Raw genomic sequence first — 15,510 nt, 5'->3', positions numbered from 1 at the left:
AAACCGTAACCTGTGGTTTCTGTAATCGGTTGCAGGGAATCTATGACGAATGCTAAACTTCCGAGGCTTCTTGGGCAACTGGCTCTGCAATTCAGAACAGACTCCCTCCCACTCTGCTAGTAAGAGATCCCATCAACATCTCCTCTGAAATATTAGGAGCATCTTCAAGGCTTAAGTGGTTCCTCAACCTGGTGCGGTGTGCCATTTGGATGAAAATGGGGTTTATCATGAAGAATCAGACCTGTCTGTTTTCTGAGGGAAAACGAAACAACTTTTCTTTTTTCCAATCAGGATTAACTGTTGTTAGAAGGAAATAAATAGCATAAAAAGGAAAGATAAGTGAATTGCAAGTGCATGGTAGAGTGCACAGTATGAAACCTAAAACAGACGGTATGAAAACATCAACATCTGCTCTCCTGGCTGGGCTTTTGAACAATCCAGACAAAATCTATTTAGCAGCACAGCAAGGACAAAGACAATTCTCAGGGGTAGGAAGTGGTGGAGAAAAGAAAATATGAGTCTTAGCAAAACCAGCTTTTGAATATTCAGAGTGGAATTTGGATTTGGATACTTCAATGATGAGGAAACCAAGGTGCTGGCATTTAGGTTTTGTGTTTTTATACAAAATGCTTAGGCAGAATGTGTAGACCCAGCCTTTCACAGTCCAAACCTTTTACTGACTAGACCCAGACTTGTGTTTTTCTTTTAATTCTTTATCATAGAATCATAGAATGGCTTAGGTTGGAAGGGACCTTCAAGATTTCCAACTCCCCTGCCATAGGCAGGGACACCTTCCACTAGACTAGGTTTCTCAGAGCCCCTTCTAGCCTGGCCTTGAACACTGCCATGGATGGGGTATCCACAACTTCCCTGGGCACCCTGTATGTAGCACTGAAGTTACTCTAAAAACAAAAAAAGATTTTATTTATTACAAGAAAACAGATAACAGGCACAAACAACTGTTTTGAAATGCCTTACATTATAATGCATTAGTGTGTTGATGCGTTTCCATCTGCCATCTCTTTGGGATGTTAAATCCAAGTCTGAGAGGATCTGTGCAGTAGAACCTGGACGCCATTCTAAGGGGTAATTAAAGTGAGAAAAAACAGTTTTTAACCAGGTGCAAAAATAACTTCTCCAAGAATGTTTTACAGACCCACTGACACATTGTGGAACATCAAAAGAAGTAATGCAGAACATGCCCCACTGTGTGGTTTTGATTGCTTAATCATTTGGTCTTTGTTACAGAAGTTTGCATGAACTATTCCTAACCATGCATATGACTTCTGATTATCTTCCATAAAAAGTTAAATTCCTTCACATAGAATTCAATAAATATATATAATAAGGTCTGCTATCGGTCCAAAAGAGAGAAGGATTTCATGGAATAGAAAAGAAATTTTTAGGGGATTTACTAGGATTTTCTGAAGAACAAGAATTCCATCTTCTACTTTCAGATTAATGCAGTAATGAAAATACTGAAAAAAATATTAATTGGAGCTTTTATTCTGAGATTATTAGGCCTTTTAAGGAACACCATTTTTTTTTTGTCAAAAGAGAATAGCTATTTTGAAAGCCCTCAAGGAGGATGATTTTCAGAGACTAGGTGGTATATAATCTCCTAAAAGTGCAGTTCCTGTAAGTTATAATTCTTTTGAATAACCATCATAAAAGAAACTAAAAATCAGTACCACTTTCTGAAATTGCATCATTACTTCTCCATCAGTTAATTATCCATGCTGTCATTATCACATTAATTAGTACCTGAGATACTGACTCTGTCAGACATGAATTCACTTGTGCCAACAGTCATTAACAGGCTCTTGCAATGCTGCTGACAGTATACCAAAACTTTAAGAGTCAAGAAAAGCTAGTTCTTAAAAATTAACTAACTTAGTTTTTAAGGCCTATTAATATTGCTGCAAAATGCTGTATTTTTGCATGACCATGAATTCAGCTTTTTTTAAAAAAACCCTGACAAACCAACAACAAACCAAACCATAACCAATCAATAAAATCCCCTTATAGAGATTTTTTCAGAAAATACGAAGTCATACAACGTGTCTCACCTGGTTAATATGATATCACAAATAACTACCTACCAAGAACTACACTGTCAGCTTTTGGCCACTGAGAACACGGCAGATTTCGATAGACTTGGTCTATTATCTTTTCCTTTACTTGTGATATAGTATCACAGTTCAGCACTTTCACAGGTATGGAATCGTTTCCTCCCTCTTGCACATATACATTCACTGTCTGTGAAGAGAAGAATATACATGGTTATTAAGGCAACTCAGTGCTGAATTACCTCTGAATCTGTTTTTCTGGGTGATTTAAATGCAAACAGTATCTGAAATTCACCATGCAATGATTATTGAACAGCAACAAATATTTGCAATGGGAGTATGGATTATTTGAGGGATTATTGGAAGGATCTTTTGCTGTTATGCAGCCAACCAGCTATCATAAATTCCAGTTAATTTCTCCTACTATGACAAAACAGAAAAGATACAGAATAGATTTAGTCATGTCTAATATGCTAATATTATTGAGTCTTGGGAGTTTATTAAAGACAAACACACAAGAACAAAGCAGCTGGACCACTGATTCAGTACATGCTTCTCATTTAACCTGATAATCCTAAATACAAAAAAGCCCAAGTATTGCAGTGCCCAAATTTCGTGAGTTCCCAATAATCATTTGAACTGCACTTTGTTGAACTCCTAGAATATTATATGCTTTTGCCTTCCTTTATGCTTTCTTCATGGCTGTGGTTTTAAAGATGAGCAGACTACTGTACATATGGTACTTTAACATGGCTCAACTGATGAGCAGTGAGTCGTTCAGCTCTCCAAACTTTACCTCCTGTGACCAGATGTTCATTAAATACACACACACGCATATATATGTACATGTAAAAGTAATTTCTATCATCTTATGTGTTAGAAAACTTCATTTACTGCTTACTGTTGTCATAATAACTCTAATAGCTCCAGGGAATACACCTAAGTAGCTTATGTCAGTTCTAAAATATTACTGTTTTCTGACAGTATCAACATGGTTTTTTTAATGTTAAAGAGAATTTCTTGAAAGCTTGTAATTTGCTAAATCTAGACTGATTTTTTTGAAAGTAGCTTTGCTATGTAAGTGTCAGTTTTCAATTTTCAAAGCAAATAAGAAAACCATGGACAGAAAAGCTCCCCAGAAGGAAAAAAAAATAAAAAAACCCCTAATAGATATTATGAAAAGCCTCTTTCTTTCACTAGCTGAATCAGCTAACAACAGCTCAGAGCCCTCGTGGATCTTTTGCCAGTCAGGTAACTTAGGGGGCCAGCACATGTGAAGCACTGCAGCTCTCAGATACATATGGTCCTGCCAACCATAATTCCTGAATTTATCACGTCAGACCTCAAAATAAACTTGCATAGCTGGTATTTTGAAAGAGTGTAGAAAAGCTATGCCATACGGCAGTCAAATTAAACATGATTGCACCATCCCTTGACAGAACTCTCAAACTAATAATGAGATTTCACCTTCCTTTTCCTATTAGCTTTATGGTAATTAGACATGATTTTGCTGCTGGTTCAGTATGCAGCATGTCAGTGTAACCAGTGATGCAAAACAGATTAATCTTTTAAATAAGAACAATTAGAGAGCAGATAACTGCTCTATGCTGTACCCACCTTGTCTCACTTTCAGGCAGAAGTGAAGGAATTAACTCATGCTTTAACCTACATTGGTGCACAAATGCTCCCTAACTTTTCAGTTACCACAATATCATCATCGTGCCAAAGACCCCAAAAGCTTAGGCCAATAGTACCCACTTCATAATCTTTTATCATACATATGTACACATACACATATATCTCATCAACTTCCACGCATGCACATACATAAAATATTTGTTTGATGGGAAATCTAGAAATCTGGACCAAATACTGCTACTGTACAATGTTATAATGTTTAATATCTAGCTAATATGTATGTTGTGCCCACATCTGATTGCATACATGGATTTTCTGCTTTCACACTTCATTTAGCTTAATTGCAGTCTTTTTTTTGTCATGAAAAGAAAGAGACTGAATAAAGAATTATTGCCATTAAGTCTTACATGATGTACAGTGCAAATAAATTTTGGTCTCCATACACAACAGAAATGATAGCCAGCATTGCCAATTAGTGTGTTTTCTGTGGGTGGCACTTTTGGCTTAGATATAAAGACAGTAACTCAACTAATCCACAAAATATCAGTTGAACTTAAAATTTCTTCTTGCCCAACACACTCTTCCTCCAGGCGCTATAGGTCACAGTCTGGTAAATCCACTCTGTGAATGAAAGTCCTACAGTACTCTCCTCACTTGAGCCCTCCCATCAACATCCCTTTAGAATACATAAAATGGTGATTTTTTTTTTTTTTCAAACCAGGACTTAATAAAGCTTTTTATTAAATTTCTTTTCCATGCTGCATATATGTCACTGCATCTTTCTCAGTTGAAGACAACTACAAATGACTCCTAACATGTCAATAAAAAAGAAATTAAAATGGGAAAAAAAATCATGAGTCTGTCTCTGAAGGGCAGTCTGTGCATCTTTGATATTCACTACACTGAATCCTGAAGAAAACCAAGAAGACTGTCAGAAAGAGTAAAACTAGATTTTACACTCCCTGAACAGATAAAGAGTGGGCTGCTTCAGTTTTTCCAAAGGACAGTGAATCTGTGTTCTGGAGTATGTTTGAAAAGTGGTGGAAATTTCTGACAGCAAACAGAATTAAGTTAAAGTAGAATTCATAATAGAAAAGATCTGGACCATGGCACTGGTGATCAGATACAGGGGGAAGCTGAGTTCAGAGGTGGAGTTCCCTTGCCAGGAATGTCCATTTCATCCCACTTGAAGCAACTACCACAGGTCTCCAGAACTGGCTGTAGAGGCACTGTAGGGAATTATTTCTCTAAGAGGAAATAAACAACTTTCAATGCCAGCTGGGCTGCCCACGTTCAGGAGATCTTGACTCACACAGAAAAAAATGCAGAAAGAAGTTCATAAAGTGTTCTGGAGTTTGTGGAGCCATCTCACAGGACTGCAGAGAGCACAACCTGCTATACTAATAACATGATCTCTAAAATGATGTTCAATATGCTGATCAGCAGCAATCACAAGGGAGAAAACCTGAAGTTTAAGCATAATGGTAGTGCAAGAATTCTGCAAATATCAATTGCCAATGAATTTCGAAGGGAAAAGGGGAGGAGCCAAACATCCTGCCCACTTTTCAGACAGACTGAAAATTATGAAAGGGATTTATTGAAATGGATTCCACACTGGCAGGATTTGAATTTTATTTTAGAAGATATTTTATAATTCTGTTTTCCTGCTTGGAGATTTGTTTTGGTCAAACTACTGACAATCCTGCCCATGACCAGAATTTCTATGCAGTTCACAATAGTCTAGAAAACTCTGTACAGACTTAAGACTTTAGGAATTAATTTTAAAATAAAAAAGGATTTTATAATCTATTAATCATGCTTTGCTTACCAACTGTGTGTACTCTACATCATCTCCCAGTAAGCCTGTGTCATTCAATGTATACTTGGCTTTCTTCAGTACGGCATCCACTGGGCCTTTCTCTACCTGGTGTTTGATAGCCTTGAACAATTTATAAAGAGGCTCCCCGGCATTGTCCTATGTAAAGGAAAGGAAATGAAATAAAGCAACACCAAAAGACATACTCAGATCAGCTCTTTAAAGTATTACTGATTAAAAAAAAACCCACAGGCAACACATTTCAACTCTTACCTTGAGGTACTGATATAAACAAATAGACATCCAGTTAGACAACATTCTCTCAACAACCGTTTCAGATCTGAAAAAAAAACCAGCCCCGAATATGGTAAGGACACTTAATGACAAGGTTTTAAAGAAAAACACTGCTTGCTTGAAATATAATATTTTTACATGCTTAACTGCGTTCAGTCTCCTAATGCAATGATTCCCCTATAGAGTCTTGAAAGCATATACTTGCTTTAGGATAAGTGCTTTGTATTGCTCATCATTCCTGGGTAGCTACCTTCATCTCACTGCTGAAAAGTATACATCCTTTATTCAAAATCTTAAATTGGGTCTACCATGTGAGAGCTAAAAAATTAATCCAGTTGTGCAGTTACTGGGAAACAACCTACAGATTACAAAGCTACAACATACACAGAGCAAGGTCTATTGTAATTTATTTTGGGGTAACAGCTGGGTTAAATCACTAGAGCAAGCCCTCACTGAATGCACAATGCAGCTGATTATGTGTGCTCATTATGGTGGTGATGTGAGGTATAAATGCTAGATCATTTGGAATAGAATTAGATTAAAAAGTAAATGAAATGTTCAGTGTGGTATTTTGAAGTAAGGTAGGTGTTTCTACACAGCAGTGTTTGAATAAGCAGTCCTGTCCAGCAGTCCTGTCAGTACCTCCCACAGCTACTCCTGTTGGGCTTGTCTTGCTAATAGGTTTGGGCCAAGCTATTTCTGGCTTTTATGGAGAGCTGGCATTTCAACCCAGTCACACTGCAAAAGAAACACATTTACAAAATGCCAGAGACATATGACAATCATTCAAACCTTCTTAGCATCAGCTTTGGGTTTTTGGCCACAACATACTGCTCCATCAGTTCTAAGAACAGCGTCCTCATGATGTCAGTGTAGTATTCTAGTTTTCCATGTAAAGCGACTGTCAGTAAAGATGCAAAATACACTTTAGCTCGAGCAGAGAACTCCCTTTGGTTTTCCAGTGTGTGAATAAACTGAAACAGAAAACAAATGTAAAAACAACTCAGATGACAGGTTTCTGGAGAACCTCAACACTTGTCTGCACTAAGAAGACAACGAATATTCTTTTAATATTAAATCTCCAAAGCATAGAATCAAAAAGTTTTCAGAAGTTTGAAAAAACTTCTTATAAGAAAATGTTGCCTAAAATTTGGTTTTAAATACACACACAATGTACTGGACTGACCTAAGGAATGCTTATATACTTAACTAAAACCTTATCTAAAAAGGATGTTTTAATTAAATGTAAAATAGTGTTCTGTGACAATTTTTAAAGAGAAAATCAACTCCCCTCTTCCCCAAATTCCCAGTCCTTTCACATCAAATTACAAAGACACTAATGTAAGTACACCCGGAAATGTACTCTCATCTGTCATAAACTCTAATTCTACCATTAACTAGCTCAACACTGGATTCTCATTAAAAAAAAAAAAAGAGAAAAAGCTAGAAGCCTAAATCTATATTTAGGTGTCTGACAATGAGCCTTGGTTTTTGAGAGTGAGCAATTATAAGTCTCTTCAGGGCTGCTCTGAGCACTCATCAGTCTTGATGAATAGGCCACTTGAGGAGCCTCTACCTTTGCTGGGGCAGAGATTCTGGTAGATGGCTGTCTGCAGGTGACTCCCATGAGGAGCCTGGATGGAATCAACACTCTCCGATCACATTTCTTAAAAGGCTAAACCAAACTTGTAACACCAGTTTTTATGCCAGATTGGGTAACACCTGCTTTTTACAGCCACTGCAATGTTGACTAACTCCATATTACATGATCTGGCACAGAAATATGATCTTGCCTATCCATTCCACCAGGAAGCTCTGGCTGTGATGCCACATATTTGCAGCGGTTACTGTGAAATCAGAGCCATATGAAAATCACTTATTCTTACTAATTTTGGTTCAGTTGTGCTTGCAAACCTACTGTCTTGCACAGATACACACAGGTATGCCTAGGTAAGAGACAAGGTGAATCCACTTCAGTACTCACATTAATGAGAAATGATTTGCTGTTGAGGAGGTTGGAGAACTGGTACAAAGCCTGCTCCACAGTCTGGCGCCTGGCCTCAGGAATATCCAGCTTTCCTGTAATCATCACATCTTTCTCTCCATCTTTGGAGGGCAAGAAGAAGACTCTGTCTGTGTATGTTTTGTAGTCCAGTACTGGAATTCCAGCTTCATTGATGTCATTTGTCTGATCCTCCATCTCTATCATTAGATCTGCAATATGCAATGCAGTTTAATGGTTCAGTTTAAAAAGTATGCACGTTTTTTAGGCAACACAACCTCTTTGAGTGCCTTGTAATAGCAAAAAAGCAACTCAGCAGCAAAACTTATTTCATCTCACATTTTCTCTTGCTATTTTTAACAATTATCCTATTAACTATAACCACAGCTAATCCTATGGTGGCATGAGAATAAGTGCCTTTAGCACTGATGGTTTCCTTGTTGTTGACTATCTGTAAGAGGGCCTTTATGGCATCTGTGTGAGTTCATATATAAGAATGTAGGACTATAGTACAGAATAAAAAAAAGACATTGCAATACTTTTCATTTTGATTTTTCTTTTTTCCCAATCCACAGTCTATACCCTCTGAGTCTAGGTAGTAAAGAAAGTTCTTTTAAAAACACAGCAATCCAGGAAAGAGAGGTTTCAAGTGTAAAGCAAGCTAATTTAATTGGAAGGAAGGGGATGGCAGGAAGGAAGAAGGTTAAATGGTTCACTGAAATTGATGGAAATATTTCTGTGGGACTCAAAAGCTCTGACATTTTTAAAAGGGACAAAAATTAGGGAATCATCCTTTGGAGCAGCTATTCTAGCTGAAGGCTTTCCAATTACCAATATTACTGATTGACTGGAATACCATGTTAATTAATATACTGACCTATTGTCTCAGGAGTTTTATTGCTCTTACTCATTCCTTTACCTCTTTATTTTATAGCATTCGTCAAACTGAGGTAGAAAGAATCTTCTGGTTCCCCTCTGTGTGGTATTACTTCCTTCCTGCTGTCCCTTTCCTTGGCTGTCTTTGGTCCTGTGTATTTTAGACTGTCTGCACTTCATGCTGTTGACATTACAGTTTCACAGTATTGAACCAGAATGTGTTTTGACTTGTGTTTCATTTAACTGTAAGTCAAGGTGGATGTAATTTTAGAACTGGATTACTCCTTGGATGTGCATTCTACTCCCCCAGTGTTTGTACTTTGTGGAGCAGAGAGAAAACCTTCAACCAAACAGCAGGAATGTGTAACTCTCTACTCTTGTCCCAGTAACAGAAAGATACCTTCTCTCCTTTCAGAAATGGGTATGAAGTGCCCTGGGAGAGGGGGAGAGAGGGAGGGAGAACCTCGATAGATCCTCTCACAGTTCAAAATGCAGTTTGAAATGAAGCCCGTTTGGGACTGATTCAAACATTTGCTTCTAGTTTGTGTCCAGAACCTGGAAGGACTTGGTTTTCCAGAGAAAGCAAGATGGTACAAATAAAGAACATCCTGTCCCAGAAATGGCAGAAAAACAAGACTGAGAGAGGCCTCGAGCATCACTGAAATCTTTGACATACCCTGAGCTTCTTCAATTAATTTCAAACTCTAACTTGAAATTGCTGTTTTATTCAATCTCACTTTTTAGCCACTGTCAGTATAAAATAATGCTTTCTCTTTAGCAATAAAGCATGTGGGTATTTTTTGTAATAGAGATTATTTCAACATGACCCAACAGCAGGTATAATTCAGATAATGAGGTGACAGTTGACGGTAATAATTTAGGCCAATATTTGCAATGTTTGCACTCAGATGCCTAGTTTAAGCATTGCAATGAGTAGTTCAACATGTAAAAATGCTGAGCCTTCACACCTCCTGCTGCCATCCCTGGGATGATGCCTCTATGTTAACACAGAACAATTAGCTAGCTCCTCTAATCAAGCTTAAGATTTTCCCATGATAAACAGGGTAAAATCCTATTTCTTTCCTGTGAGCTTACCAAATTATCCCTTTGTATGCTGATGGCTGCAAATAAATTTTGCAGCTCTGAAAACAGTTTTTAGTGTGCATACATTGCATACACAGTCATTGTGCTAAACAATAAAGGCAGTTAGTCACTATAAAACATTCTTATCTTTGTGTTAATGGCTATAAGTAACCCCAATCTCAATTAGTTTCTACTCCCAGTATCTAACCCTATTCTTCCTTTAGACTAAAAGAATCCATTTCTTTTAATAACCTCAGCTACATATTTTATTTTATTTACTTCTCTCATATATAACAGCAAAATATCTGCTCTATGTCAATGTCAGTAATGAAGGCTACTAAGATGTATTGATTATTTGTTCCCAGAAGACAGTTTTAGTGAGCTAGCATCATTCCTCCAGCCTGTCTTGACTGCTCAAGAAGACCCACAGCAGTGAAAATATCTTTCATACCTGTGAACTCTTTCTTGCACCGGTCTCTGACACTCTCCTCTAGGCCTTCAAGTTGTGATTTAATTTTTTCATACTCTCGTTCTGCTTGTTGGCTCTTGCGTCTTTATGGAACAGAAGTAAGATTTTAAAAAAGTTACAAACTATAAAAGTAAATAATTTGCAACAGCTCTGAGAGGGAAGTCCAAGGACTGGGAGAAATTTTCCTGGCTTTGATTTTTTTTAAATACAGCAGTAAGAGAATGGAGGAGAAAAACAGCAACAGTGGCCGAAATCTTCATTCCACGTAAAGCAACTTGGCACTATCATGGGCTGGTTGCTTCAAAGCAGACTTGGGCCAGTAATTTAAAATCCAGTAAGAAGTAGCTACAAATGCTTTCAATCATATATCAAGTACAGAAACCCAGTCTCCATGCACTGAACCCTTAGGATTGCTTGCAACATGTCCTGTACTGGCTCTAAACCACCCAGGAGTGTGGGATCAAACTCAGAAGGTTGATGGAGGTTCACAAGAGCATAAGGGCTGTACAGCACATGCTTCAGCTGTACTGATAAGTACCATAAGATTGAAATCCACCCCTTCCTGAGGCCCTCATTACTAACCTTAAAATTGGACTAAGTAGCTTTTAAGTGAAATACAGACATATATTCTGGCCCTTTATGAAGCATGAATTTCAACATTAATCATGCAGTTTGTGTGTGGGTAACTTAGCTGGAAAGATGAAAATGACCCCTTAGTGAAATCCATCCAGTTCAGACCTACAGTGCTGACTGAGGCAGCATAAATGTTGATGGGTATTTATACAGAATAAGTTATCTCCTTCATAAGTGCCACTTTAGCTGCCATTTCAAAAGGGTATGTGTGCAACTCAGCCTGCAATTGTTTGCTTGGGAAGCCTGGGACCAATTGTTGTGTTTATATATAAAGGAGGGACTGGGCTGACTGACACTGAGGAATTTGGCGTGCGTGAGAGGAATAAATTGGTGCTCATACATATTTCCAGCTGTAACTCCTTATCTTAACTCTGGAGCTCATAAAAAAGATGAAGATAGTTTCTGTAGACCGAGCTGAGAACAAGCCGGTAGTCCCTTGAAAGCTTTAGGGAAACAAAAGCACCTAATTAGAAGAACTTACCTGTAACAGATGATAGAAATGCCAATGATTACTATCATAGGAATAAGTACCAGTGGCAAAATAAGATTCAGTGGGATATCAGTCACTCGGGTATCATATTCCACCCTTCCAAGGATCCATTCCCGGAGTCCAAATTTTACCTAATTAGATAAAAACACATTTTTCTCAAGAAGTGCAAATGTAAGGTGGTCAACTTCTCAGTTTCACTCTAAATTCTTAGTAATTCCCACAAGTGAATTTTTAGCTCAAACTGCCAAACAAAGGAAATACTTCTGAATATTTTAAACTGAATTTGGGTCACTAGCACTTTATTCCATGAAGTAATTTAATTTGCTCAACTGAGGAAGAAAAATCCCCAGTCTGTCTGTCTGGAGTTCTACATTTCTAGGTAATAAAGGTAGAAGACATTTGGCAGCATTGACACTGCTCTTTATGTGTGACATCTTTTATGCAGTAGGCAGAAGCTGGAAGAAGAAAGAACTGCAAGGAGTTTCTTCACAGTACTACAACAACTTTGGAGAACAAATTACTTCAGTCAAGAGGAACTGTATCAGTGTTATTGATACATGATACTAAATTCTATAGAAAAGGTAACGTACAATGAATTCAGGAAGGTTATTGATGGTATCCCTCTTCTGCCGTTTCTTTGGTTGAGGCTGTACTTCTGGTGGCTCACAATATAAGTCCGTTTCAGTTAGAGTTTTTATGTTGCAAGGCTCATCACCCACAAAAGCCTGGGCCTCATCTATCGTCATGGCTTTGTTCAGGTTACTGCCCTAGACAGAAAATAAAAGGCTAAATTATCATCACAAAGCCTTGGGAGACAAGAAATCCTGAGTTGCAACTTTCCATTTGGATCACTTGTAGCAGCAGAAATGATTTGCACTGCAGCCTACAGAACAGCAGAGTGATTGGGAATTATTTGATTCCTCTCCCTTCCTTCATGGTGTGAGATGAGATGTCCCTTCCAGTTCCTGGGAGGTCTATTGGGAGAGGGCATTTCCAAATGCAAATGCCAGGCTCAGCAGGAGGGGGCATCCTCAGCAAACCCGAAGTAGGGCTAAAAAGATAGGAACTCTCTTTCAGAAGGGGTGTGGGGAGGAAAGGGGAGCTGTCATTGTTCATCATCTAGCAGAGGTAAGGGACTCTACCCAAGAATTTGGGGTATGGCACCAAACATCTGTTAAGGCTTTGAGAAAGGAACTAAAAATTCCATACATTCTTCAAGGACAAAATGAGCAACCACCAACTTTTAACAAGTTTACCTTTGCATTAATAAGTTTGTTGACTTGTTTTTTGATGCCATCTGTGAAGTTTTCAAAGGTTGGGTCTGCGACATAGGCAAAGGAGTGGCTCTCATTTTTTACAACCAACTTATAATGATCCATTAGAATAATAGTGGTAATGTTATAGTTTTCTGGGTCTTCCAGTATTGGTGGGGAAGAAAAAACCACCGTGGTTTCATTAAGTCTTGTAACAACCTTTCCATAAAACTGTAAGAAACAAGACAAGAAGAAGAACATGCTCATTTTAGAGTCTGACTCTTTTCTGTACATAACTGTTGATAACTTTAGACCATAGAAATAAAACCACTGAATTTATATCCTCTCCATACAGCAGAAATACCATAGTATGAAGGATTTTTGAAAAAGAAAATGAAGAAATTTGTTGATGGGAATAAATCATCGATTCACTGTGTTGTAGCAGTCGCCTGCAGAAAAAGCTTGGGCTATGGATCAGTTTCATTGCCTCCAGTTTCTATGGCTCTTTACCGCTGGACTGATACCACCAAGTTCCTCTCAGATTAGGAAGTTAACATGTCACCCTTAATCCTGATCATCTTCTGTACCTTTGAGTAGCTTGGGCTGATTATTTTCTGTTTACACCATGTAATACCTCATTGAACCTCAATAAAATTATTAAGTGAAATTTTGGAATAAAATTCAACAGTTGTCACTCAACTACTCAAGGTAACTCAGTTCACCCGTCCTCCATCCCCAATTCAACAAGTGTTTTTCCCCTGACACTTTTAGTCATTCAGTAACATCAACCACAGGCAACAAAACTAATAGGAACCCTCAACATTTATTCAATCACCACCTCTGTTTCTCACTTCACGATGCAATGCAACTTGATAGCTTCTCCCCAACATTCTGATATTGTCATGTAAGTGAAAGCAAACCAAAAGATTAGAAAAGCTTTTAGTCTTAATAGAGAATGTGTGCTATAGGTAATGCTGACTTAAACTAACAGGTTGAGTGTACATAAGAGGAGATATAAGAAATGTTGATAAGCACTGTCAAGAATGCTAAATAGGCTTTCAGATTGTCCTGGGAGTCAAGATTATCCAGATAATTACTTTTTGAAGTTTATGGCCTAAAAAATGTAGGCAGTTTTCCTCTTAAAAATCTTTAGGGATAGGGTTCTAATAGATCCAAATCCAGCTGGCTCTGGCATACTCTAAAAGTTGAATCATGCATATAATATATAACATTCACATTACCAAGTCACTATAGATCACAAGACAGTCTTACACTGAAGAGCCAGACTTAGAAAGAGTCTTACAATGTTCTTACTGTAAGATCACTTCTAAGTCTAAATCATGTCATTAAATTGTGATCTTCACTAGAAGAGTGGGAAATTAAGACTATTGGTAATGTCAGTTCCTCTTAACAGGAGATGCAAGAAGAGGGTTTTTTTAATGTTATTTTTCACAACTTTTTGTGACCTGTTACAGGTGGAATATGCATGAAGCAAGAAAGAAAAGACGACTTGGTTCTTTGAGATGTGAGAAAATAAAAGGCATTGATTGTGCAAAGCTGAGTAGTCTGCATTGTCTAGATTTAGATCCTGTTTCAGGCAAATTGCTAATGCTTGCAGGGGGAGAAGAAAGATAAAGGAAAACAAAACACATCCAGATTCTGAAATACCCATTTTATCCTTATCCATATTGAATGAATTTAATTTTAAAGCAAAAGATGGCAAAGTACAAGTGAATGTAAGGCAAGATGGTAGGAAAGTCAAGATCATCTTCCACAGGAAAACCCTGAACAGACCCAGAAATCTGTTCAAACCTTATTTCAGTCCAAGCCTGGTGAAGTCCAGTGGGAAAGTTTATATGCAGCTTTTGAACAGATTATATGCTGTGCATGCAGTGTTATGCCTTTGGGGGAAAAGAAAGAAAATTACCCTTTTTTGATTCATCCTCCCTGCTTCTGGACGCTCTGCATATACCACCAATGAGAAAGTCTGGATGAGCTCAAAACCGGTTCCAGTTACTGTAATATTTCTCCCTCCGCTGCAAGGCACAATTAAAAAAGAAGTCAAATCATTGACAGACTACCACAGCTATACACTACTTCATCCTGCACTGCTATTGCTTCCACTGAAAAAATCCTATGTATAATGCCTATATGACAATTAGATATCCTACAAAAAGGACTTCTGTTAAAGCTATTGATGACGAAAGCATTTTAAAGCATCAATGTCAAGTTAAAGCTTGTTTTAAAACAGCAAAATTTAAAAAAAGTACAAATTGCTTTGCCAGGATTTTTGGCTGTTCATTGATGCCAATCTTTGTGTGCTTTACTTCTCCAATGTTATTAAAATCACTCTGCCTACAATACACACACAGAGACAAAGGTGAAACTGTATTTTCCACAGGCCTGTAGGAACCTGGATTCTCTATCCCCTCTTACTTGCAGCATGTTGTTTAAAAAATAATACATTCACATAAGAAGAAGAATGCATGCAAGTTGCCAATAGGAATTAAAGTCATTGAAGTGACGTGGATTTAGAGGGATAGCAAACCTCAAAGCAATCCATAAAAGTAGGCTTTAGTTTATATAGAAGGAAAAAGAAGTCATTTAAATTCCATGAAGTAAATCACTATTGGTCTACCAAAGAAAAATTTCAGGCCCCAAAATCACCCAAACCAAAAATGAAAAGGAAACATTGAAAACAAATTCTATTTTATTCAAGTGATTACTTAATAGTCAAGGAGACAGGTACTAATATCTCCAAGAGAAGTCACAGCCAAATTTATTTTTAATGTTCTGTTTGTCATGATGTTACACTTTTTAACTGATCTCCCTCTGCCAACTGTACCCCACTAAGCAGGAAGACCAGAATACTGGGGAACAGCGGACA

At 37.7% G+C, this 15,510-nt stretch overlaps 1 protein-coding gene across 4 annotated transcripts in view; it reads right to left on the bottom strand.

The window, feature by feature from the left end:
- PLXNB2 (plexin B2) overlaps positions 1 to 15,510 on the bottom strand; it is a 256,319-nt gene that overhangs the window by 16,987 nt on the left and 223,822 nt on the right. For all 4 annotated transcript variants that reach the window (XM_042018200.1, XM_042018203.1, XM_042018202.1 and 1 more), the window contains 11 exons: positions 14,551 to 14,659; positions 12,627 to 12,854; positions 11,961 to 12,137; positions 11,362 to 11,501; positions 10,230 to 10,330; positions 7,802 to 8,031; positions 6,610 to 6,791; positions 5,797 to 5,863; positions 5,536 to 5,682; positions 2,103 to 2,259; positions 979 to 1,079 (listed from right to left, as the gene is read on the bottom strand). In XM_042018200.1, the coding sequence (XP_041874134.1) occupies positions 979 to 1,079; positions 2,103 to 2,259; positions 5,536 to 5,682; positions 5,797 to 5,863; positions 6,610 to 6,791; positions 7,802 to 8,031; positions 10,230 to 10,330; positions 11,362 to 11,501; positions 11,961 to 12,137; positions 12,627 to 12,854; positions 14,551 to 14,659 (1,639 nt within the window). The remainder of the gene's footprint in view (positions 1 to 978; positions 1,080 to 2,102; positions 2,260 to 5,535; positions 5,683 to 5,796; positions 5,864 to 6,609; positions 6,792 to 7,801; positions 8,032 to 10,229; positions 10,331 to 11,361; positions 11,502 to 11,960; positions 12,138 to 12,626; positions 12,855 to 14,550; positions 14,660 to 15,510) is intronic.

This window comes from Corvus kubaryi, unplaced genomic scaffold (genome assembly GCF_017639235.1).
Source record: "Corvus kubaryi isolate FWS band 111438036 unplaced genomic scaffold, C.kubaryi_AGA036_p1.0 137, whole genome shotgun sequence".
Lineage (NCBI taxonomy): Eukaryota > Metazoa > Chordata > Aves > Passeriformes > Corvidae > Corvus > Corvus kubaryi.
Note: the sequence above shows the minus strand (reverse complement) of the source record. Positions and strands in the feature narration are given on the sequence as shown.